The sequence below is a fragment of the Heloderma suspectum genome, chromosome 1 (genome assembly GCF_057233095.1).
Source record: "Heloderma suspectum isolate Gila_16-S chromosome 1, 16-S_ref, whole genome shotgun sequence".
In the NCBI taxonomy this organism is placed as follows: domain Eukaryota; kingdom Metazoa; phylum Chordata; class Lepidosauria; order Squamata; family Helodermatidae; genus Heloderma; species Heloderma suspectum.
Window position 1 is genome coordinate 71,778,341 of NC_139458.1, and position 24,259 is coordinate 71,802,599.

Here is a 24,259-nt window from a genome sequence, read left to right on the forward strand (position 1 = left end):
ATGTGGGAGTTTTCATCTGCTAGGAGCAAGTCTTTTGTAAAGCTAATCGGTCTTAATTGCCCATTCAGACCCAAACCACCCCCCAAATACTTTGTTTTACATCAGGGAACAATATATAATTGTTGGGAAAATTAATTTGCCCCCAGCTACTGTGAGGATTGTAGCTATGCTTAGAGGGAACAGGGAATTCTGATGGGGTTGGCAAATGACATCGGAGTCCCTGCTAACGAACAAGTGCCAGTGCTGCCTCTCTGTGAGCCCTGACTCCACTACACCACTGCTAACAGGAACGGGTTTTATTTTATTAAAAAACATTAGCACCACTCGCATTGTACCAAACCAAAACTATTTTTATGCAAAATTCTTTTTGTAGAGAAACCTTGGAATAATACATCAAGTACTCCAACTCTGTTGGAAAAGTAGAGATATTTTATGAGTGAAATCTCATATCTTGTACATGAAATACATAGAGCATAAAGACCAGCATTGTAAGTTACAAGAAAATTTATTCACAGTGTATTTCGACTATGACATGTTTGGAGCACTTCCAAATAGCTTCCAAGTAGAGAATTGCTTCCATACGTTACTCAGGGTGTCACTACATTAGCAACCCCCCTGCATCCTTACTGGGGCTTTCTGCTTTTGGTTTCTTTGTGGGATTAGGAGGGGCTCCGTTACATGGCAGACACTTCGTTTGAATCGAGGGAGTGCCTCCCTCCCTCCCTGGCGTGTGTGCAAAGGAGCGGGGGCATCTTGCTTTTGTCGCTTAACTTGTGCTATACTGTTTCATTGCAGCCCCCAGGATAGCTACAACTTAATTCTGAGTAGAGCACACTTACTTAGGGGTAAGCCCCACTGAGGTCATTGGGACTTACTTCTGAGTAGACATACGATCACGCTGTAAGTCTGCAACCTTCGGCACACTTACTTGGGAATAAGCCCCACTGAATTTAAGGGCGGGGGAGGGCTCTGAATCAACAGAGGATGTTGATTCTGAACTTAGCAGTCAGATCTGTCTCCCTTCATTGCAGGGAGGCATTTTACCCTATTCTCCCTCCAACTGAGAAATGTGCTTAAGCATTTACATGGCAGACCTGTAGTTTGAATCAAGTAAAGTCCTTCCTTGGCAAGTTCATAGAACTAAGCCAACATTTTACACTGCCGATATCTCACTTAAAAAAAATAAAATCCAGCTTATCTCTGATCTTTTTGAAAGCAGGATAAATGGGAAATGGTTTGGGAGATGTCCTGGAGGTTGACAATGTCGTGTAAAGGACTCGCAAACTTCTGCGAGTGGCCAAGCATGAATGTGCAATAAATCGCTCATGTAAAGACACCCCTAGTCACTCAGTCAATAATTGAGGCATTAAATTATATTTGTTAAGAGAGTACTTCCACATTTATGACTTGTTTCATTTTCTAAAAGCTGGTATTTCTTCAGTTAGAACAAATTGAGCAATTCTTTTAACATACTGTTAATTATTTTTTCTTTCCTTCTGGAATAAAGGGCCCCCTCTCTTATTCCATAATGCTGAACAATATGTAAAAGGTTTGAGCCTGTCTCTTTTATTAGACTCAGATATTATCACCATGGATTATGAAACTGCTAATTCTTCTTATGATGCCTTTTCCGTTCCACAGCTATACGCAAAGCCTTAATCATCATATCTCTGTTATTTTCGATGTTGTACTGACTCAGTTTTACCAGCTTTTCAAAATCTTCCTCTGAATATCGCAAGGCATTTATATTATAAGGGCCAAAGGTACTGATAAGATCAATATTGCCATCTTCCATCTCCTCTGGACTACGCTTCACCCCTATGATTTAAAAAAGAAGGGAAATGTGTTTATTATTTATTAATATTTATACACTGCCTTATTTTCTAAAAAGCCATCAAGATGGGGTACAACAATTTAAAATACGATCTTAAAACAATAAAAACAGGAACATGAAAACATTAAAACTACTCATTTTGAAAGGCTAAACTAAAAACTTGTGTCTTCACACCCTTTGCAAAGGCCTAGAGAGTGGTGCCAATCATAGTTCTTGAGGGAGCACACGGGATAGCTTGAGGGTAACTCGGGAGAAAGCCCTTTCATCCGTTCCCAATAAACAGACCTCTGTGAGTAATGGCGCTCCCAAAATGGCCTCTCCTGCAGATTTTAGTCCCCACTGGTAGGGATGGACGAAAGTCACCTACCTGATCCCGATGCTTGCTTCGCGGTGGGGGGGAAGCGCTCCGTCCCTCCCCCTGAAATTCTGGGCGGGGGGAGGCGCCCTGTCCCTCCCCACCAAAATTCTGGGTGGGGGGGAGGCGCCCCATCCCTCCCCGTCGAAATTCTGGCTGGGGGGGGAGAGCCCCGCCTCTCCGGCCGCGAAAGTTCTTCTGCTGGGAAGAAGTAAAAAAAAAAAAAAGTGATAGGCTACGTAAAGATTTACGTAGCCTATCACAGCTAGATTTTCAAAGTCAGCCGTGATAGGCTACGTAAATCTTTATGTAGCCTATCACGGCTGACTTTGGGGAAAAAAAAAAGTACGCAAATGGCGGCGCCCATGGGCACTGCCATTTGCGTTCCTTATTTGGGCACGGGTAGTCTACGTAAAGATTTACGTAGACTACGGCGAAAATAAGGGGAACGCAAATAGCGTTGCCCTTATTTTTGCCGTAGTCTACGTAAATCTTTCTGTAGATTACCCGTGCCCAAATAAGGAACGCAAATGGCGGCGCCCATGGGCGCCGCCATTTGCGTACGCGCTTTTTTTTCTTTTCAGTCAGCCGTGATAGGCTACGTAAATCTTTACGTAGCCTATCATGGGTTGTTTTTTTTTTTTTACACTTTACTTTTTTCTTTCACGGCCGGGGAGACGGGGCGTTCCCCCCCGGCCAGAATTTCGGCTGGGAGGGGCGCGGCGCCTCCCCACCCACCAAGAATTTCGGGGGGAGAACCGGAGCGCCTCCCCCCCCCCGAAAAAAGCTGCGGGACCAGGTAAGGGACTTTCGTCCATCCCTAGTCTTTAAGCTGTATTGTTTTGTTTTTTTTTAAATGCTTTTCCTTCAAAGTTGTTTTCAGTTATAGGTTGTTTGTATACATTGTCGGTATGCTTTTATGTAAATAGTTTTTAAACTGTGTATCTCGTATTTTAATGTTCTAACTTTTATAAACCACCCAGAGAGCTTTGGCCCTGGTAATAAATAATGATGATGATGATGATGATGTATTGAAATAAAAAGCAAAGAAAGCTTGTGTAGACTTACCAGGTGCTTTGTACTCTCTGAAGGAGTTGATAACTAAGGGGAAAAGAAGCACTAACGGAATCTCAGGGCCTTCTTGTTCTCCCAACAAGTAGCATTCTTTTACTTCTTCTTCTTTTGGGATAATTTTGGGAAATGGGATTCCTTGTTCTGAGAAGTATTCAGAAGATTTTACAAGAGGCTATGTAGTTATAGGGGTAAAAATATTGAAACCAGATGTTAGAAGTGGAATCTTCACATCCTAAAGAGATGGAAAAGTGGATCCATAACCTGCACATACTTCTCAGGTTAAAGTTTTTAGAACCTGTGATTTCCTGTCCCACCCTACCCCAACAACTGTGATTATTAGTATATGTTTCAACAACATTGCAGGGGTTATACTTTGCCTATGTTCAGAAGGCTATTTAAGGAAGAACCTCAAGGCCCTTGATGCTGTAGCTATCTCATCCAGATGGAAGGCTTTTGTTGTTAAGGAAATGTTGTTAGCTCCTCTGGAAGAACCAGTTCTGTTGCTAATCATAGGGATGGGCGGAACGCTTACCTGCCGTTCGGGGGGGGGGTCCACAGGGGGGAGGCGATCTGTTCTTCCCCCCCGGAATCCTCTTCGGCCAGCCCCACTCTGCGGCGATTCTGCGGAGCCACCAGCTGACTCCAAACTGCCAGCAATACGGCTGCCATGCCGTATCGCTGGTTGAAGGGAGGGAACTGACTGTGGACGCAAATGGCATCCAGGACACCATTTGCAGCCATAAAGGCCTTAATTTAAGGTAAATGCAGCTGTAAATGGCTGCATTTACCTTAAACTAAGGCCTTTACGGCTGCAAATAGTGTCCTGGACGCCATTTGCGTCCACAGTCACTTCCCTTCAACCAGCGATACGGCATGGCGGCTGTATTGCTGGCAATCCGGAGCCAGAGGATCAGGCCGAAGAGGATTCCTCCTGGAGGTGGGGGTAAGTCTTCTGTTCCGCCACGGACTCTTTGGAGTCCATGGCAGAATTCTCCCCCATCCCTAGTTAATCATCTCTTTTGGGGAGAATGATGCCATTAGATGCCCAGGCTTAACTAAGCTAATCAACTTGCAGGGTAGTGTGGAGATCTCAGGGGAACCATCCCCCATTCCCTTTGAATATCAAGCCTTGCTGACTCCCAGAAATGCCATCTCTGTGCTGAGTAAATGGGAGGAGAGTAGTAGGGAGGTGCAAGGAGGCAAGAGAGGGCTCCAGAAGCCGTGAGCTGAGAGACTGAGCATCCAGGGGGCTTAGGGTAGTATCCAAATTGTGTTCTACTAGTGCTAATGACATTGCACTAGCGTAAGCTAACACTTGTGCAACATAACTAGCCACTTTTTCCTGTTGTGCAAATGTTGGTTTACAGCAATGTCAGTAGCTCCAGTGGGAGTGCACCACTGGATCCTATCCTAAATCTGTAATTCTTTATCCCCAGTGATAGCTGCAGTCAAAGCAAAGGGCCTTTTCTGTACAAGAGAAAGGAGGGGAAAGAAAGATTTCCATAGTATGGCCGGCTGAGGAATGCTGGGAGTTGTAGGACTTTTTTCCTGTCTAAACATGCATAGGATTGTGCTCTACAAAGCCTTAGCCCAGTATGGTCCTTGCAAAGAGGACTGGGGAGCATGGGTATGACAGTACCCCAAAGTCGAAAAGCTTATTTTATTCACATTGCACCAGTTCCACGAATATCCAGAAATTGGTATGCATGGTAGACACCATGCATGCGAACTAACAAACCAACCAACCCAGCAAAACTTTCTTTGGTAGACACATTCAAATTTACAATACGACAATATTGATTTGGTGGAACTAACTGGTGCAATGTGAATAAAGCAAGCACAATATTTCTCTTCACCCATTTTAATCACTTTTAAACAGCTCTTATCTAACTTTCATTGAACAGGGAAAATCTAGTGAAGATAATATTTGTCAGTTTTCCCCTCTCATAGCCCTGAAGTTGCTGATGGCAGAGGAGGAAGCAGCTGCAAGAATAAGATTCCAACGGAAGAGAAGGCAGTGGGTTTTAACAAATCAACTTCCTTTTCACATCAGAAAAATAGAAATGAGTGAGTTATGCACACAGTTATTACTGCAGAGTGTGAGAGAGAGAGAGAGAGAGAGAGATGTTCGAGTCTTCTCACCTGTAATTGTGATCCTGAACTGTAATTTAAATGTATGATGAGATCCACTTTTCTCTCAGGCCTCATAAGTGGTGGATAGCTGGTTTCAAAGGCAAATGCGTTATCCACCAAATACAGGAGATCTTCAGCTCCTGTCAGCTGGTTAGGAAAATTGTCAAGGTCACAGTCTAAAAGAAATGAATTTATTGTCAAAAGCAGGCAGTGGTGCTACTTTCAGAAAAGTAAAGGAACAGAAAACACAATGGAAATACAGCTCTCCTCTCCTCCCCTTCCATGCTCATGACTTTTCAACAGATCTTCCATCTCCATTCCCCAAACTACTGTCTTCTGGTAACTTTGAAAAGAAGACAGCCCTTTTTCCCTCTGGGAGAAGAGCAAACAGCCTTTAAATCAGGGATGTTGAACCTCAAGTCAATGGCCAAATCCAGCCTACCTGGGGTTCCAAATACAGCTGCCCGTGATTCCACAGAGAGCCACTCCCCTTTCCCTTGACTGCCAATCATTTGGTGATTTCTCAGCTTTTGCCTGTCTCCCCCCCCCCCGCCCTTCTAAAAGGTTGAAATGACTCTCCTAAGGCTTAGCTACTGGCAGTAAGAACTTTAACCTAAAATATGCTGATATTTGGGACATTTTTGGCTCCGCCCCTTTTTCCTTCAGTCCCTCCTCCCACTGAAATATGGCCCCTGAGAGCATCTTCAAAATAGAATTTGGTCCTTGGGCTGAAAGAGGTTTGACACCCCTGTCTTAAAGGCTTCCTGCCATACCAAGGCTTCAGTTATTTGCCGTAGAAGCTATTCAAAGGCAGCCTTTGTTAGAAGCTTTGGCAATACCTTTCCAATTTGAAAATTCACTCTCTAGGTACTTGTTGTGCATCGGGCAACCTCTCAGAAAATTGGGGACCACCGAAACAGCAGGTCGCCACATAATAATATCTTGAAAAATAGTGGCAAGGCTATTCGGAGGACACTGTGTACGCGTTGGTAGTTTATATTTCTGTGTATATTGAAGATACTCGTCTGCAAGAGAAACCACACACATTATACACATCATTCTTTTTCTCATGTTAGTCCTTTATATGTGGCTCTTGAAATGCACACAACTTCCTTTTTGGATTTCATTCAGGGTTTCTACAAGTTTATTTTTGTCCCTAGTCTGGTTAAAATTTCAAATTACTGTCTCAGGACTGGTCTGTACATTACCTTTTTGTTGTTGCAAATATAACAATAACAAAAAACAGAACAAAAAGGGGGTACCACAGAAGAGAGGAAAAAAGGAAGAATATCATAAAACATATCCATACACAATAATTTACATCACCAATAATAATAATAATAATAGACCAGGATTTGGGCCTGAAAGATCAAGGAAAAGTGTATGGAGGTGCATGGAGGGTAAGTTGTAAGCAAGCACAATTTCTGACATGGCACAACATTATCACTGATCACCAGGCACGTCTGTTAAGACATCAGCCATTTCCTGGTTTCTTGGAGTTTGAGCCAGCATGAGATAGCCTTAACTCTGGTCTTTGAAACGGGCACGTTTTTTGGTCACTGAATAATAAGGAAGCTGGAAACAAACTCCACCTTATGGTGCCTTCGTGCTACTGCTGCCATTATATACAGCATGCCATTTTTCTGCATCATGTAGATTAGCCTTCCCCAACCTCCAGATGTGTTGGACTACAGCTCCCAGTACTGGGAGTTGTTGTCCAACACATCTGGAGGGCACCAGTTTGGGGAAGGCTGATGTAGAGAGTTTCCACATCAGCTCCATTCCCTACCATATGCCTCACAGAAGAGGTATCAACCATCATGTGGATAAATGCTACAATTTCTGTATAGGTACCGTACACCATTTATAATGCCACTATTATCATGGAGGCCAGCAAAGATCCTGTCTGAATTTCAGGTGTCAAGTGCACTGATCAACATGCTCATTACTCACAACACTGCTTAGAAACACCTTGTTTGGAGTTTCCACCTTGAACCCTTTTACAGCACATTCCTATACATGTTTAGTCAGAAGTAAATCCCACTGATTTCAATGGGACATACTCCCAGGTAATTGGGTATAGGATTTCAGTCTTAATCTGTACAGTACTGAAGACTTTGTGCCCTCATCCTTGTGCTGACTGTCAGCGCAGGTGAAACCATGGGGCAAGTTATTATTATATTATGAATTGCATTTCTATAGCACCCCATAGCCAAAGCTCTCTGGGCGGTTTACAGAAGTTATCTCTTTAAATTAAGAATTTGAGACCTTAGGTGCCTCCCCCAGAAAACCTCTGCACCAATATTGTTCTCTGGATCATCATACCAGATTTTATAACGGAAGGTAACATTCAGTAAGGTGTAAGAGCAACACTGTAGAATTAGTCCGTATTAAATTGTAAACAAACACAAACACGCACACACACACACACACACACAACCAGGTGAATTGGAGCTTTCACACATTTTTTAGGGATACCCCTAATATTTTGTTTAAAATGTACAAAAGTGTACACTGTTTCATACATTCAGAGAGCCAGGATTGACTGCAGTTCCCAGTTGTAAACTCAGATTTGCTACCATCTAGTATCATTCATAAACATGTATTTTTATTTGTTAGTTTTTAAGATTTGTAGGCTACTTCTCAGTAAAAAGTGAAGGTAAAAATGTTTAGAAACCAATAAAACATATTAATAACATGAAATTAATACCATGAAATTATCAAACAAAACAACTTGCAATCATCAAAACAATGATTAAGAGGACACAAGTGGCAGCAATAAAAGACACAGCACAAACAAAAAGCAATGCCCAGGACCCTTTGAGATCAATCTCAATTGAAAGAGTAATCTGAACAGAATACTCTTTACTGGCTGATGAAAAGTGAAGAAAGAGGAAGGCGGATGAGTCCGCAGAGGGAGGAAGTTCCAGAGCCTGGGCATCATCACCATGAAGGCATATCCTGCATATCAACCACTCAGGCAGTGGTGGGACACAGGGCAGAGCTTCCCCAGCAGATCTTAAAAGGCAAGCAGGATCATGTGGGATAAATCAGTTCTTCAGATATTCTGGACCTCAACTGTTTTGGACTTTCAAAGTGATAACCAGCCCTCTGAATTGGGCTTCAAAGCACCAGGAGCCAATGCAGATCAACCAGCATTGCCCTGGACAACAAGCTGTCAACAGTCTGGCGACACCATTCTGCAATGGCAGCAGTTTCCAAACATTTTACAAAGGCAGCCTCACTTACACTGCATTGGAATGGTCAAACTGGAACACGCCCAAGGCTCATGTAACTGAGACCAGATCTGCCTTTTCTCGTAAACGCACCAGCTGAAGCTATGCAAAAGTGTTCTGGGCTGGCACCTCACCCTCTTAAAGCAAGGCTGGGTCCAGGAGCACTCTTGAGCTGTGAGCATGATTCTTCAGAGGGAATGCTACCCCATCCAAAACAGGCTATGTTACTGACCCTGGACTAGCTCTCCTATTGATCAACAGCACCGCTATTTCATCTGGATTAACTTAGCCCACATCCAGACACTCGTTCGGAAGAACCACTGCCTCCCTGGAATCGGATGGAAAGGGGCAATAGAGTTGGGTCTCATCTGCATAGTGGGATCACCATACTCCAAAACTCGGGATGACCTCTATCAGCAGTTTTATGTAGGTGTTAAACAGTACTGGGGATGAGATGGAATCCTGAGGAATTCTATAAGGTAGTGCTGGACTAAAGAATTCATCTAAGCTTCTTTTGGCATTTCATGGACCTCCCTACCCCCAAGATCAAATAAATCTTGGGAAGGGGTGAAATTCTAACACCTTTTGGAGGGGGGCTATTCTTACCTTTTAAATACAGAGTTAGTCTAGGGTCCCCCTCCCTTCTACTTTTTACTCAAACAAAAAAGCTAGTGGTGTCATTGTTCCCATGGAATGCCACCAGGATTGCCACCAGGATGCTGTAGGCAGCCCAACCACTGCCTGAAGCAGGAGCAAGGCCTTTTTTTTTTTTTTTTTGAAAGAAAAAGAAACCCTTGCCACTTTGCATTTAAAAGGTAAGACACCCCAAACTCGTGAAGTGTCTTAGAATTTCACACTTCAAATCTGGCCAAAGATCTCCGCGCAACACACACTTTCACAGAGGACAAATGGTCCCATGAAGGCAGAACGTTTGGTCCAGCCCTACCATAAGGCAATGGCGAAGGACCAGAATGATAATCCCACAATACTGCCTTCTGCAAACTGTCCTTCATGTAGGACTGGAACCAGCACAAAACAGTGCCCTTCCAGCCCCAATCCAGCTAGCCTATCCAGAAACTTACCATAGTCAATGGTGTTGAGAGCTGTTCAGAGGACCAGCAGAACTGTCAAAGAGACACACCTTCCCTTGTCTATTTCCCCACAAAGGATCTCTGCCAGTTTTAGTCCCCAAACCAGGTTGAGAATCAGACTGAAATGAGTTGATTATTTTATGTAGGGCACTAATAATTACTATATTGTTTTGTAGAGGTGCTTTAGAGAAACTGTAAAATATCAGAGACAGACATGTCCACATTAATAAGCAAAGCAGAAATAGAATGTAAACAGTCACGTGCCAATGTCAGTTACTCTGTCCTGTGTCCACATCTGCCAAAAATCCTCTGTAGTAACAGTCAAGAACCAGGCATCCATAAGATTCACAGAAAATACACTGCTCCAGATTCCTGTGATAGGAGAAATTAGATGGGAGTCATTTGTGAAGTCTTAAACATTATCGACAAGATGTGATTTTTTCTACCTGTAGGTTCACTATCACCACCCAAAAAATGGCTTGAGAAGTGTAATTCTACTGTTTCTTTCAATAGATTTTATTTTCCATGACTAATTTTATTTTCCATGACTAATTTTGGTCATACTCTTGTACACTGCCCTGGTATCCACAAGGATGAAGAGTGGTTTAAAAATATTTTAATATATGAATATATGTTCAAGGTGCTCAATTTGCACAAAGGACAAGAGTGTGTGAGCTGAGCCTGTGACCCAGGATCTTCTTGGTTCAAATTGCACCTCAGCCATAAATCCCCTAGGTGCCTTAAGGCAAGCTACAGTTCTCTCAGTCTTGGCCTCCTATCTACAATAAGGGAATAATAATACTGACCTACATTACAAGGCTGTTATTGAATATTGAGATAATGCACATGAAACACTTTGAACTAGAACTGAGCCAACATTTCTCAGAAGAGATTTCTGTGAGATAATTTTTGAGAATTTTCTTTTTCTCAGTTCCCTAGAAAAAGAGGGGCATTTTGCCAAATGTTCTCCAATGTTATTTTCCACCGTGCCCTAGAACAATGCTAGGGATAGTATCCAACTGTGTCCCGGCTAATGACGTTTGACTAGTATAAACCAACGCTTGCCCAAAATAACTGGTGCTTGCTAGGACAATGGGAAAAAGCAGTGATTTGGTTTGTGCTAGCACAACATCATTAGTGCTAGCATGGGACACAGTTGGATACTACCCTAGGTCTGGAACATTGTGGAGGATACTAGATGATGGGCAGGCTGCCAGCATAGTTGCTAGTGCTGTCACTTGCAGCAGCAGAAGCAAAAATCCAGACAACCTCCCCCCCCCCCCAAAAAAAAAAACTTTAGGAACAAAAAGCCTCCAAAAAACTGTTGGAATTACCCTCCCCACCAGAAAATATTCAGCAAAATGATCCCCCCAATTGCATTGCCAGCAAATATAGTGAAGGATTAAAGGATGGCACTTTTGCTCATCTCTACAAACACATGCAATGTTTAATATCACTAATTCATTATGTTTGTAATACTTTGTATTAGGGATGTGCATACAAGCAAAACTCGAGTTCACTGAAGTTCTCCAAATTTACCTCTGAGCTTGTTCTCTCTCATGTCTGTATCAGATTGTTCTGTTCTTTTTGCATGGAAATGTGTGCATATTTTCTTATGTATTTTTTCCAAATATATGCATCAGTTGTGTGCATCTTTGAAATGTACCCATTTGTCTTCCATTGATTAAAGTGTGTTTGTGCACATTTTTCAAAAGTATACTTTTCATGCAGGTATTTCAAACGTACACACACTGTTAAATGCATTTTTCGTCCATGAACTACATCGCAAGCTCGGAAATGTACAGACTTTAGCCACAAGTTATGTTTTAAGCCTGTGCCTGGTTTGGGAGGTAACTGGGTGAACTGGGTAAGTCCCAACCAAAAACGAACAGAAATCAATTTGTCATATATCTCCACTTCGTATAAACACACTTTACCATCTACCAGTAAATGAGAATCGAACATATAATATGATTTGTAATAATCAGCTATAAGGTACACCTAAGGCAGCAATCCTATGCACACTTTCCTGAGAGTGAGACCCCTTGAATTCAATGGGGCTTATTTCTTAGTAGACATACATAGGATTGCACTGTTAGAAGCCCATTTGGGTAAGATTCCAAAACTTGCAATTTTAAAACTACCATCACTTAGTTTGCATTTTTGGTACATATAACAAATACACTTCCCCCACAGATACACTGCTTGTTGGCACATAGAACGGAGAAAACCCTATTTGGAATAATAAAGAAAAAAGGAGATGTTGTTATTCTTACCCCAAATCCATAAAAAACTGAGGACACAGTCCAGCCACAATTATACACTTTTCAGCCCCATTCAGTGGGTTTCAATGGGCACAAGTTAAGCACAAGCTTAATTTAAATGTGCTTAATAATTGATGGATTCTGTCCCAAGCATATTTAGGCTTTTGGTGTTGCATGTCCTGAAGGTGCAGGAATATACAGAAAACGCATTCTACATATGCATTTTCTTCCAGTGTTGGCTTCAGAATCGGACTCAAAGAGTGCTTATCAATGGGATCTTCTCAAACTGGGGAGAGGTAACGTGCGGGGTACCACAGGGCTCAGTTCAGGGCCCAGTGCTCTTCAACATTTTTATTAATGACTTGGAGGAGGAGGTGAAGGGAATGCTGATCAGATTTGCAGATGACACAAAATTGGGCAGGATAGCGAATACTTTGGAAGACAGAAACAAAATTCAAAGTGATCTTGATAGACTGGAGTGCTGGGCAGAAAACAACAGAATGACATTTAATAGGGATAAATGCCAAGTTCTGCACCTAGGAAAAAGGAACCAAATGCACAGTTACAAGATGGGGGATACGTGGCTCAATAACACTACAAGCAAGAAGGATCTTGGAATTGTTGTCGATCACAAGCTGAATATGAGCCAACAATGTGATGTGGCTGCAAAAAAGGCCAATGCTCTTTTGGGCTGCATTAATAGAAGCATAGCTTCCAAATCCTGGGAAGTACTAGTTCCCCTCTACTCAGCACTGGTTAGGCCTCAGCTGGAGTACTGTGTCCAGTTCTGGGCACTACATTTTAAGAAGGATGCAGACAAACTGGAGAGGGTTCAGAGGAGGGCAACAAAGATGATCAGGGGACTGGAAACAAAGCCCTGTGAAGAGAGACTGAAAGAACTGGGCATGTTTAGCCTTGAGAAGAGAAGACTGAGGGGAGACATGATAGCGCTCTTCAAGTACTTGAAAGGTTGTCACAGAGAGGAAGGCCAGGATCTCTTCTCAATCATGCCAGAGTGCAGGACATGGAAGAATGGGCTCAAGTTACAGGAAGCCAGATTCCGGCTGAACATCAGGAAAAACTTCCTGACTGTAAGAGCAATACGACAATGGAACCGATTACCTGGGGAGGTGGTGGGCTCTCCCACACTGGAGGCATTCAAGACGAGGCTGGACAGCCATCTGTCAGGAATGCTCTGACTTGGATTGCTGCACTGAGCAGGGGGTTGGACTCGATGGCCTTGTAGGCCCCTTCCAACCCTACTATTCTATGATTCTATGTTTTGGGTGTAATAATGAGTAATGACTCATGTATTGTTTACATATCAGAAAACCATGTATACAGGGCAATCTGTTATTTGCTAGGGCTGTGTGCATTCCTGTTTCAAAAAACCAAAACACCTCTGAAAATAACTGTATTTGAGTTTTGGAGCTGAAGCTATTTGCCACATGATTCTGTGTCCTTCATCTTTTGGTTTCAGCTATGAGGCTAGTAACATGTTAGCATCTATGCTCATCAATATTTTAATTAGCAATTTATTACCTTCCAAGAAGCAGATCCGTGATTCTGGGATTTTCTTTATCAAATGACCCATGAAGAATTCACTACCAAAATGTTCGGCACGGATATAGGCTCCGTATTTTTGAAATCCCACCTCATATGGCGTGAACTCCAGCCATTCTAAAAAAGGGAACCATAATAGAATAATGCCACAGCAATCCTCCGCAGATAAAGAGAACTTCTGTTCAAAGTAATTTTGTATAATTTTGTACAATCTTCCACTGAATTTTAGCAACAGGCACATATAACTCATATCATACAGCAACAAAGCTCCTGGAAAAAATAATGTAATGAGCAGAAGTGGTGATGGGGCAAGTGAAGGGGTGGATGATCTGCCACTTCCACTGGCCCTGCCAGCTTGTACCAGACAAGCAAGAGGAGATGGTGGGGCTTTCTCAAAAACAGGGTTGATGGATCTTTGTTTTGAACCTCCCCTTCAAACCAATGTGTGGGGGATTAATTATGCCAGTTCCAAGCTGACATAATTGATGGGCCCGATCCTGTGGCCTCTTGGGGGAATGAAGGGGCTTTGGATCTAAGTCTGCCTCCAATACCCCCCACCCCTGGAACATCCTGTTCTGAGGTCTACCACTGAAAGAAACACTGCAAGCAGTAGCTCTACACCCATGGAGCTTTCTGCAGGTGTCCTCCAGGGTGTGAGTGGCCCCATGCCACTGGAGCTCCTGTCCTCTGGCAGAGGGGCACTTCAGCCCCATCCAATCCCACTTCTGCCAGTGGATCTGCAGGTTAAGATTGCGCACTTAATCTGTGGTATTATTTTTGTAAATCTACACTCAGGCTGATGGCCTCTCTTATGTGGACATAAGAGGTATCATAGTCAAACATAATTTTTCATTGATAGCTTTGAGTGTTCCTGAATGATATGAACCAGGCTTTGTGGCTTTCAGTTATATCCTTAAAGGATTAAATGCAGGCATAAGTCTAGAATATAATCATTACCTCTAAACCCCCGATTACTTAATTTCTCTTTCACATTGAGACAAAGGTATATAGGCAAAGGGTTCTGGCCATGAGTCAATGCCTGCTGGTGATCTGTGAGTTTATGATGATTTTCCTGTTTGTGAAAGTAAGAAGGAAACAGTTAATGTAGCTGTAGAAGACATAACAAGCTGTTCTGGAATTTGGAAATGATATTGCAGCCAGGGTATCTTCTGCACAGAAGTCCAAACTATTGTGTTAAGTTAGTCTATCTGAAACAGCCTACTCTAATTTATTCTAAAAGAACGGGGGGGGGGGAATGAATGTAATCAATTGAGCCTAATTCAAAATGTCCATTAATTAAGAGCACAATCCCATCAGGATGGCCGTAAGCCCCTGGACTCAGAGGCTTATGGCCATCCAATGCAGAGCGAGAGAAGCAGTGGAGGCGATCTTCACCTCTGTGCGCCTCCTGCTCTGCTTTTCAGCGAGACGGGCTTTTTCCCCCATCAAGCTGAGGCATTAGGGAGGGACAGGGAGGGATGGGGGCGGGGGGGGGAGAGAATTCCCTGGAGGCTGGCTTCTCCAGTCTCCTCCCCTCGGGAACGCCCCCTTTCCCTTACCTCGGAGATTGCCTTTCCAACCTCAGAGAGGCAGCTGGCATGGTCTTCTCCATGCTGGCTGCAAGGGGGAAAGGGAAGAGGGCAGGGAGCTCAGACTTCTATGTCCAAGCTCAGAGCGGTATCTCCAACCTTGGATCCAGGAATCCAAACTATCCTATGGCCCTCCAGAAGCTGTCTGGGGCCACAGGATTGCTCTCCCCATGTTTTATAAATAGTTTAATGAGCCTCCCCCAGCCGGATGCCCTCCAGATGTGTTGGACAGCTCCTCCTCCCATCATTCCCAACCAGCCCAGCCATTGCTCCTGTGGCATATATCCATCCTACAGTTTAATGAATTGTAGAGAGGTCTATTCTACAGTTGCTTAACCTTGTCCCATTGGAATCAAGGGGACTTGAAAATCCTTCACTTTTGCTTGATTGGGCCTATAATCAGAATTATTATTATTATTATTATTATTATTATTTACATTTCTATACTGCCCCATAGCTAAAGCTCTCTGGGTGGCTTACAAAAGTTAAAACATTAAAACACAATTACAAAGTTTAAAAACCATGTGCATAAAAGCACATGGACAATATATACAAACAACATCTTTGAACTAAAAACAGTTCTTTAAAAATCTGACAATAAAACAACACATCTTAAAATGACACAGCTTATGGTATACAAAAGTCAGCAACTAGACATTATCTGAAGAAGCAGATGTTGGAGAGTGAGTATTATAGTACCCCGTCGCGCAGCATGGCCTCAATTATAAGTCCCCACAGATCTGTAAATGATATACTGTGCCCTTCTCGATACCGCTGCCACAGCTCCTTTACATAGTATTTCAGGCGTTCCGGGGCAAAACTGGCAAGGAACTTGTTTTTTTTCATATGTTTCTGGGCATTAATGAGTGGCTCTTCTAAATCCTTATGTGACCAGTTGGGATCATCATACAAATTGGACATTGTCCTGCAAAGAAATACAGTAAAGTCAAATTGCGGTTCAGAATAGGGGTAACATGAAATGTAGCTGCTTTGAGACACTGCTATCGTTTCTTGACTTCATTGTGACTGCACCCTAGAGTTCTGCGATTTGGGATCTCTGGGAAATGTATGGAGAGCTCTGGTTCTTAAGAGAACAGCCATTACAATAATTCAGCCAAGACTGATGCGCCTCCATGCCAAGCCAAAGAGGATCACTCAGTTTTGATTAAGGACCACAATGAAAGGCCAAAATATCCATATTAATAATGCTGTAAACTAGTTAGATACGGCTGTAGTGTTGATAAAATATGCCTTTAACAAGTATTTCAGTACTTGAGGCAATTGTATTAGGATGTGCTGATTATGAATTTATTAGTAACATATACTGCTTAATAAAATGCCCAAGCAGTGATGGCCATTAGCTAAGATGGCTTAAAGGGCGATTAGAGCAGGTTAAAGAGCTCTTTGCTTGTGACTCAGGCTAGATCTACACTACTGCTTTACAGCGGTATTGAAGTGCAGTGATAACTATTGGGGCACACTACACATTCTATATCCTGCTATTGTAGTGTTGTTTTCTGCTTTTTATTCCACTTTATCCAAAATATACAACAGATGTCATTGTGTGTCCTACAAGGTATAAAAGCTCAAGAGGGATATAGCGTTACATTGATGGGATTGTAATGATATGACACAAGGTGTAGATCTGGTCTCGGTTTAAAAGAAAGCGAAGTTTTAGGCAGTGAAGCTTGGGATAATGGATTATTATTATCCTCTGGCCTCTGGGACTCCAGTTAAGACAGCTGTCCCCAATCTGGTGCCCTCCAGATGTGTTGGACTACAACTCCCAACATGGAGTTGCCCCAGCCAGCCATGCTGGGAGTTGTAGTCCAACACATCTGGAGGGCATTAGGTTGGGGAAGGCTGAGCTAAGAACATAAGAAGAGCCATGCTGGATTAGACCAAGGGTCCACCTACTCCAGCATTCTGTTCACACTGTGGCCAACCAGCTGCTGAGGGAAGCCCACAAGTAGGACATGAGTGCAACACCACGATTATTGTACTGCCTTTGAAAACCAGTATGCCATACTCATGAAATCAGATATGATAAAATTAGGGCTGTATCCTTCTTACAATTGTTAGCGTACATATACAGTAAAGACTTTGGCAGCCTTTTTTTAATGGATACAGGCCATAAAGCAGCTGCATAACAGACAGAAATCAACAGCAAGATTTGGAGATGGAGTGATGGGCAAAGGGTCACCTGATTATTTCTGTTTCTTATGCAGTTGTTAAACCCTTATCTCTTCTGTCTATAAAAAGGTAGTAACCAAACACTGGTATTTATTATACACACACACACACACACACACAGCTTTTCTACATGAAGCTTTTAACCCAGGCACTTTACCAAGGCTTCTGCTTCTCGTTGTGTGTGTGTGTGTGTGTGTGTGTGTGTAATTAAGATTGGATCCTCTTCACATGTTTTTTTTCTGTGGGGTGCCCCTCTCTGCCTTTCTATATGTTCCTTTACATAGCCTTTAGGTGGCAGTGTAGTATAGTGGAATTGTACAAATACATGAAGGATTCATGCTACCATTCCCAAATATACCGGACTTTCTTCATTAGAAAAAAAAAAAAAGCTAAATGGTTGCAAAGAATGGGAGAGATCCTGGCGTTGTGTAAAGCATCCGCAAGCTACCGTGGGTGGGGAATCATGAGCGCACAATAATTGCCTCATGTAGAAAAGCTGAAAGCATCAAACACATCTGTTTGTAGAGAGTTAAGACCTGGTCTGGAGAAACAGCTCATCATACAGTAAAACTGTCCACAAGAAAATCATACATATCAAAAGTTAGTATATCAGGGAGGAGGCTAAGCTAAAATTCTGGCATCTTATTTTCTCTTTTCAGGTAGTTTTTAATCAAGGCCAACTTCCTGCTGCAGGGTGGAATCTTCCAAATGTCACACGTCCACAGGTTTGCCTGTATTAGCTAGACCACATGCAGAAAATCAGAGAAACGGAGAGGGGACATACAGAACTAAGGGCATGAGATGACTCAAGCAAAGTCAGCCAATCTACAGGAGAAGGGAAGACAACCTTGAAGGATCACTTGACATGGGCAAAATTCCTTTCTGATCCCAAGCATAATGATCAGTCAGCTAGACTTTAAAAGGTGAAGCAAAATCTACTGAGTTCTGTAATGCACTCTAGGTGGGGCTGTCCTTGAAGACGAATTCTGGAAGCTTCAGTTGACTAAAAATGTGTCTGCCAGAGTTTTGACTGGAATCAATGAATCATATTACACCAATCTTGTACCAGCTACACTGATTGCCAATTAGGGATGGGTGAATCCACCCAAGCCTGCCCATGTGCCCCTCGCCAGACCCCTGCTGTTTATCCAACCCTGTTCGGCAGGCAAGATGGGCAAGCCACTGGATGGTCTGCAGGTGCCTGGTGAGAACTCCTCTTCTTCCCACGAGCCACAATTTTGTGTAAAAATCATGGGAAAACTACTTATGTAAATCGCGATTTCCGCAAAATGGCATCTGTAAATAGCACCATTTACACAAAATTACAGGTGTAAATTGCGATTTACGTAAGTAGCTTACCTGCAATTTCTATGCAAAATACTGCTCGCAGGTAAGTGGGGATCCCCATGCTTGCTGGACCTGGTGTAAGCCAAGTTGGGCAAGAAAGGGGATCCACAGATTGATGTCTGGGGGGACGAGCTGGTGAGAAATCACCAAGCTTGAGTCCCAACCAGACATCTTCTGGCATCCCTATTGCGAATTTGTTTCCAAGCTTAACTCAAGGTGTTGCTTTTGTTATTTAAAGCCCTAAAATGTAGGGCCTTAAAGAAAAAAATATCTAGGCCCAGAATATCACAAGACTACCATAAAAGCCTGCTCAGGAACTTTGTTCCTCCTCTGAGGCCCTGATTTAATTCCTCCTGCCTTCAGAAGAATGGTGGGTGGGTACCTGAGACAAAACCCTTTTAGTGGTCATGCCCAAGAGAAATAGCCTCCACAGAGAGATCCACCTGACCCCGCTGCTGCTTGCTTTTAGATGTTCAGCAAAGACAGTGTTATTTCAGGAAGCTGTTGCAGATTTTTGCTCTTAACCTGTTATTCTGCTACTGTCTTTTAAGTTGTTTTTTAATCTGTCTTATTGGATGTGTTTAAACTGATTTTTGTGTATTGTTTATTTCTCTTGTAGTGTAAGTGCCTTGAATACACTATATTTATTTATTTGAAATATTTTTATGCTGTTCCTCAGCCAAAACGTCTCCCCGAGTGGCTTACATATAACCAGTGAAAGAAGACAGTCCCTACCCACAGGCTTACAGTCTAAAAAGACATGACACACAAGGAAAAAGGAATGGGGAGGGAAGAAGGGAAAAATAAAAAAAATAATTCAGCAGGGCTGCCTCTGCTCTCTCTAGCCTGCTGGAATGGCTGCTGGTAGTGACAGTTGAAGGAGAAAGATCTTTCATGGGGAAGGCCTTTCAGCAGGGCTGGTGGAATGGACCAGCTCTCCCTTTCATCTCTATAGAATGTTAGGGTTTTTTTTTTTTTAAAAAAAACTTTCTTAAGGAGCCAGCATTTGGCTCCACCTACCACCCATAAGAAGACCAAGAATGTTTTGCTATGCTTAGTTCATGTTATTGAATCATGTACAAAATAAAGGATTACCATAACTCTTTGGCTCACATTTCCTTACCATGTTGTGCCAGATAAACCAGTGAAATAGGAAACACAGTCCAAAGCATCCAACTTTTGCATAGTCTGCAGGTGGGCATACAATGCAGTCAGGGCTCTCATCCCACCACCCGTTGTCATAATTGCCACCACTGGCACCTGTTTAACATACAAAAAGGCATAACCTTCATCAGAACGGTTTATTAGGTAACTTAATAATTATAACAAAAATGGAACACTGCTATAGAGTAAAACTATAATTACTACTGAATATCTGAAGAGCAACAGTGATAACATTTCATGTAGAGGCTCCTGTGAGGCCCGGTTGCCTTGAGTCAGGCTCAGGTTTCTGGCAGAGCCATTTCATGAGGGCGAGCCATCTGGGAAGGGGTGGCCTAGGACTGCTGGAGAAGTCCACAATGGATTTAAATGAGTTACGGAGGTCACGAGTCTGTGACTGTTACAGGACTAATAGCCTTAGGCTGGAGATGAAGCTGTATGAGTATTCACCACCACCCCTCCTCACACATAGCTAATGCCTGGAGGTCAGGAGCAGCAGAACTGCACCTGTCAGTCCCACCCCCAGTGTTGAGCACTCTGTCTTCAGTGTCCTTGCATTGAATGAAATGTTGGCAAAAGGGAGGCTATGCATGTATAGCGGAGTGCGCATGGGCTCTCTGCACCGGGGGGAGCCTTGTGTGATCCTACTGCCACAAAGAGCCAACGTGTATACAGCGGTACTCATGTAAGACCTTTCTGCCAGTGTTCCACTTAATATACAAATTTTGTGGGTAGAGTCTGGAGATATGTTACTACTGAGGGCTAGGCCAGTGGGCCAGGCCTTACTGTCTCTTTCATGCATTGGCTGTACATCTGTGTGTGTGTGTGTGTGTGTGTAGTGGGGTCTTGTGAACAGTCATAGTTTGAACCCAAGGTGGGGGCAGAAATATCACAGGGTGGGGTCCACCAGTTGGGCAGGGACATGGGGCAGCACAGAGTTGTAGGAGCTGGGTATGAAAGATGTCATAAGTTTAAAGGGAAAGCATGATGTCATAAAGTTTGAGACACATTGGCTGTGGTCGCACATCACACCAACCCAGGTATTTTTAAACCTTGGATTGTTGCGAATGAGTGGGAACGAACAAGTGTGATGGTTGCCAGCAGCTCGATCACTCTCGCACCAGCCAAACATGGTTGTAGGTAAGGATGCTTTTCGTGACATCTGAACCCATAACTCTTGAGATGTTGAGGGAGAGACAACCCAGAGTTGGAACCCATTGGTAAACTTCAGGTTCCACCTTGGGCATGTCTCTCTCTCCCCAAAACCCAGAGCTCCAGATGTCACGATAAACAACCCAGGGACAAAGAGTTCCTGGGTTGCTCCTCTTGCTTGCCACATGAATGTTCAAGCTGCTGGAAACTGGCACACTCACTCTGTTCATTCATGACAACCCATTTTTTTTTTTTTAAACAAGAACTCTGGGTTCTTGTGATGTGTAACCAGAGCGAAGGTGTCTCAAACTTTATGACTTATTAAACTTTTTTTAAAAAATTAAAAAACCACCCTGGGTTGCTGTGACATGGAACCACAGTCATTGACAGTAAAATGCAACCCCTGCTTGCTTCCCAACTACTAAATTGACCACAGAAGAATAGTTATCTAGCTAGCTACATAACATGCTGGTCTCCCAACCTCATCATCCTGCAGATCTTCCTCAAGGTGGAGGACCCTTTTCAAAGCAGCAGCAGCCACCTTCTTCCGTTTCTGCATGAATTCCTGTTCTTCTGGACAGAGATCAAAGCCCAAGCGTACATCTAGCCCTGAGGTGCTGCAACACAGATGAATATATAGCTTGCATCACATCTTGCAGATGAGTATGTATACTGGATAAATAGATGCAAACAAACGAACACAGTTTTGCCCCAACATGGGCAAAGGGGGCATGCAAAAACTGCAGCCCAGGCCTTCTTCTGATTGGAATCCTGCCCAATTTTTGTGCTAATCCCTTCCCTACCCCATTCTGTTGCATGGTATGAATGAGTTAGGCCTCATGGGTGGGGCTGCATGTCAAAAATGGGCAGATCATGTTGCTCCTCAAAAATCTACACCCCCTTTTATGACACAAACTATGGGACAACTGTATGACACTGGACTTGGGTTGGAACAATAGATTCAGTGTTAGAGTTTAACTCTAAGCAGGTCACACACACACACACACCCTTGGAAGACTGAAATTCAAACCCTACTCACAATGATGTGTTACATTTTGGAACTTGGGAAGAAAAAAATTATATGAGTTCTCTCAATCCAAAATCTGGTTCCTAGAATTCAAGCTTCACAAACCCAAGTTGTTTTGTGAAGTAAAAACACTAAAAGGTATTTTAAAGATCATCTTTTAAAATGGATAAAGTGGAAGTTTCCAAAGAGGCAAGAAATATACTCAAAAGACAAAACAAATATCTTACCAGTTCTTTGCTTTGAAATGTAAATTAAATTCTCTGTCCTGAAAAATCCAGAATGAAAATAACTAAATATCACTAATTTCATCATTGTTAACATTTTCCTAATCTTTCTCCAATGCAGAGAAAATATTTTACCTATTCTATTCCAGGTGCATATTATATGCTACTGTGAATGGCAAAATTGGAGTTAAGGTATAAAACAGTGCAGGCATTGTGGTAAATGCTGATTTGCAACAACATGTACATGATTCTGGCTATAGATTTGCACCAAAAACAGCAGCTCCATGTCAAGCTCCTCTCCTCTTCCCATCATGTGCAATGGCACACATATGTTGTGACTTCATCATGTTGTGCATTTCTCCATTCCTACACCACAATGGCCACTGCTGAGATGGCTAGGGGTGGGGGAACCACTGCGTGATCATGTCACAACACTGGCAAGCAATATTATGGACACAGAGGGGGGAGGAGACTGAAGTGTATTGCCTAGTTCCACTGGGAGACTCCAATAAACAATGAGTTTGGCCTATGCTGTGCTGGCTCCAGGCTTCTGAGGGCCCTTGGGCAAGGTACCCTCAATGGGCCCCCTCTCTCAGTGCATCTACCTTCTGACCATCATTATCACCAGCTGCTATGGCCCATCTTTGCCACCACTTGCTTGCCTGACAGATGGAGAGCCAGTGAGCAAGTAGGCAGTGGTGTCTATGACTCCTTCACACCACCACAGTTGTCTGGGGCAGAATGAGAGGCAAGTGAACAAGCAGGTTATGATGGTGAAGAGGAGGAGCAAATTCTAGGGGCTTTTGTCAATGGGCCCCTGCTGCAGTGTGGACCCTCAGCAGGTACCCAATCATGCCTACTGTTGATGCTAGCATGCCATTAAAACGTGACAGACCTATGGTGATCACTGATAACATTGATATAGTTATCATGAGACCTTTCGCTGAACCTAAAATGGTACCTCCACTGAATTTCAATGGCTTTTGATTATCTTTCTCCAAACAGGGAAAGCTAAGGCTGTGTGCACTGTCTAGGATTAGGCAGTGCCAATCAATTCAATACACTTGTCATTATTTTTATCTTATTTTCTGCCTTCATAAAATCAGAGCTTTAGCAACACTTTACCTGAAGCAACTTAGCCCCCCCCCCGTTCCCCATGGTCACCTGACTCCCTCTTACCCTACCCCCACTATTCATTTATCAATCCCTTTCCTCTCCATTATCTAGTGTTCTCTTTATAATTTTCTGTGTGCAAGGAGTGGTTTTAGGGTTTGCATAGGAGAACATTTAAATACGTGATGAAACCCCACATACAACTGGACTTATACTGTAGCAGGGAAGGGCATCTTTCCTGCTACAGATGTTTTGGCCTACAACTCCCAGCATACCAAACCATTGGTTATGCTGGCTAGGACTAATGGAAGCCAAAACATCTTGAAGTACACAAGTTGGCCACCCCTGTACTGGAGGCTAAAGTGTACTAGCTGCAGGGTTACAGGCAGAACTTATCAACACAGAGATACAAAAAACGAATTCAATTTAGTTCCATTTTATTTTCACCCTGGTGGATTTTATTGAAGAGCAGGTAATAAGTCCCAGAAATAAATAAAGGATGTAATCCTATGCTGCTGGTCGTGCAATGGGAATTTCTCCATCTCTCCTTTCCTCTTCAGTTCCCTTCTACCCCATAGTCCCAGCAAATCTGCACCAGAGAGTCCCCCAGCCTTCTGGAGCAGACTTTGAGGGCACACATGGCTGCAGGGGGAGGGGGAATTGCCCCCCCATCCGCTTCTGCTGGTAGAAAAATGTAATCGGATTCCACCCAAAATAAATAAAAATTCTGAAACCTGCAAATACTAACCTCATTTATTACTTCCTGATCAATGGGAAATAAATTCACAGGTAGAGTCAAGTTCCTGTTTCTGTGCACATTTGCTCCACAAGACACACAAGCACACTGGAAATAAAGATCACTTTTTCAAAAGCAGAGTTACTTTGTAAATACCTCTCCCAATA

General features: G+C 43.0%; 1 protein-coding gene across 1 annotated transcript in view; it reads right to left on the reverse strand.

Annotated features, from left to right (window-relative positions):
* Positions 1-283: 283 nt before the first annotated feature.
* LOC146357384 (cytosolic phospholipase A2 epsilon-like) overlaps positions 284-24,259 on the reverse strand; it is a 69,101-nt gene continuing 45,125 nt past the window's right edge. The window contains exons 10-21 of the mRNA XM_084846358.1: positions 24,105-24,200; positions 22,247-22,284; positions 21,474-21,609; positions 19,803-19,939; positions 15,839-16,064; positions 14,508-14,622; positions 13,530-13,667; positions 9,988-10,095; positions 6,236-6,421; positions 5,406-5,572; positions 3,258-3,435; positions 284-1,818 (exon numbers count right to left, since the gene is read on the reverse strand). Coding sequence (XP_084702484.1) covers positions 1,607-1,818; positions 3,258-3,435; positions 5,406-5,572; positions 6,236-6,421; positions 9,988-10,095; positions 13,530-13,667; positions 14,508-14,622; positions 15,839-16,064; positions 19,803-19,939; positions 21,474-21,609; positions 22,247-22,284; positions 24,105-24,200 — 1,737 coding nt within the window. The 3' untranslated portion in view covers positions 284-1,606. The remainder of the gene's footprint in view (positions 1,819-3,257; positions 3,436-5,405; positions 5,573-6,235; positions 6,422-9,987; positions 10,096-13,529; positions 13,668-14,507; positions 14,623-15,838; positions 16,065-19,802; positions 19,940-21,473; positions 21,610-22,246; positions 22,285-24,104; positions 24,201-24,259) is intronic.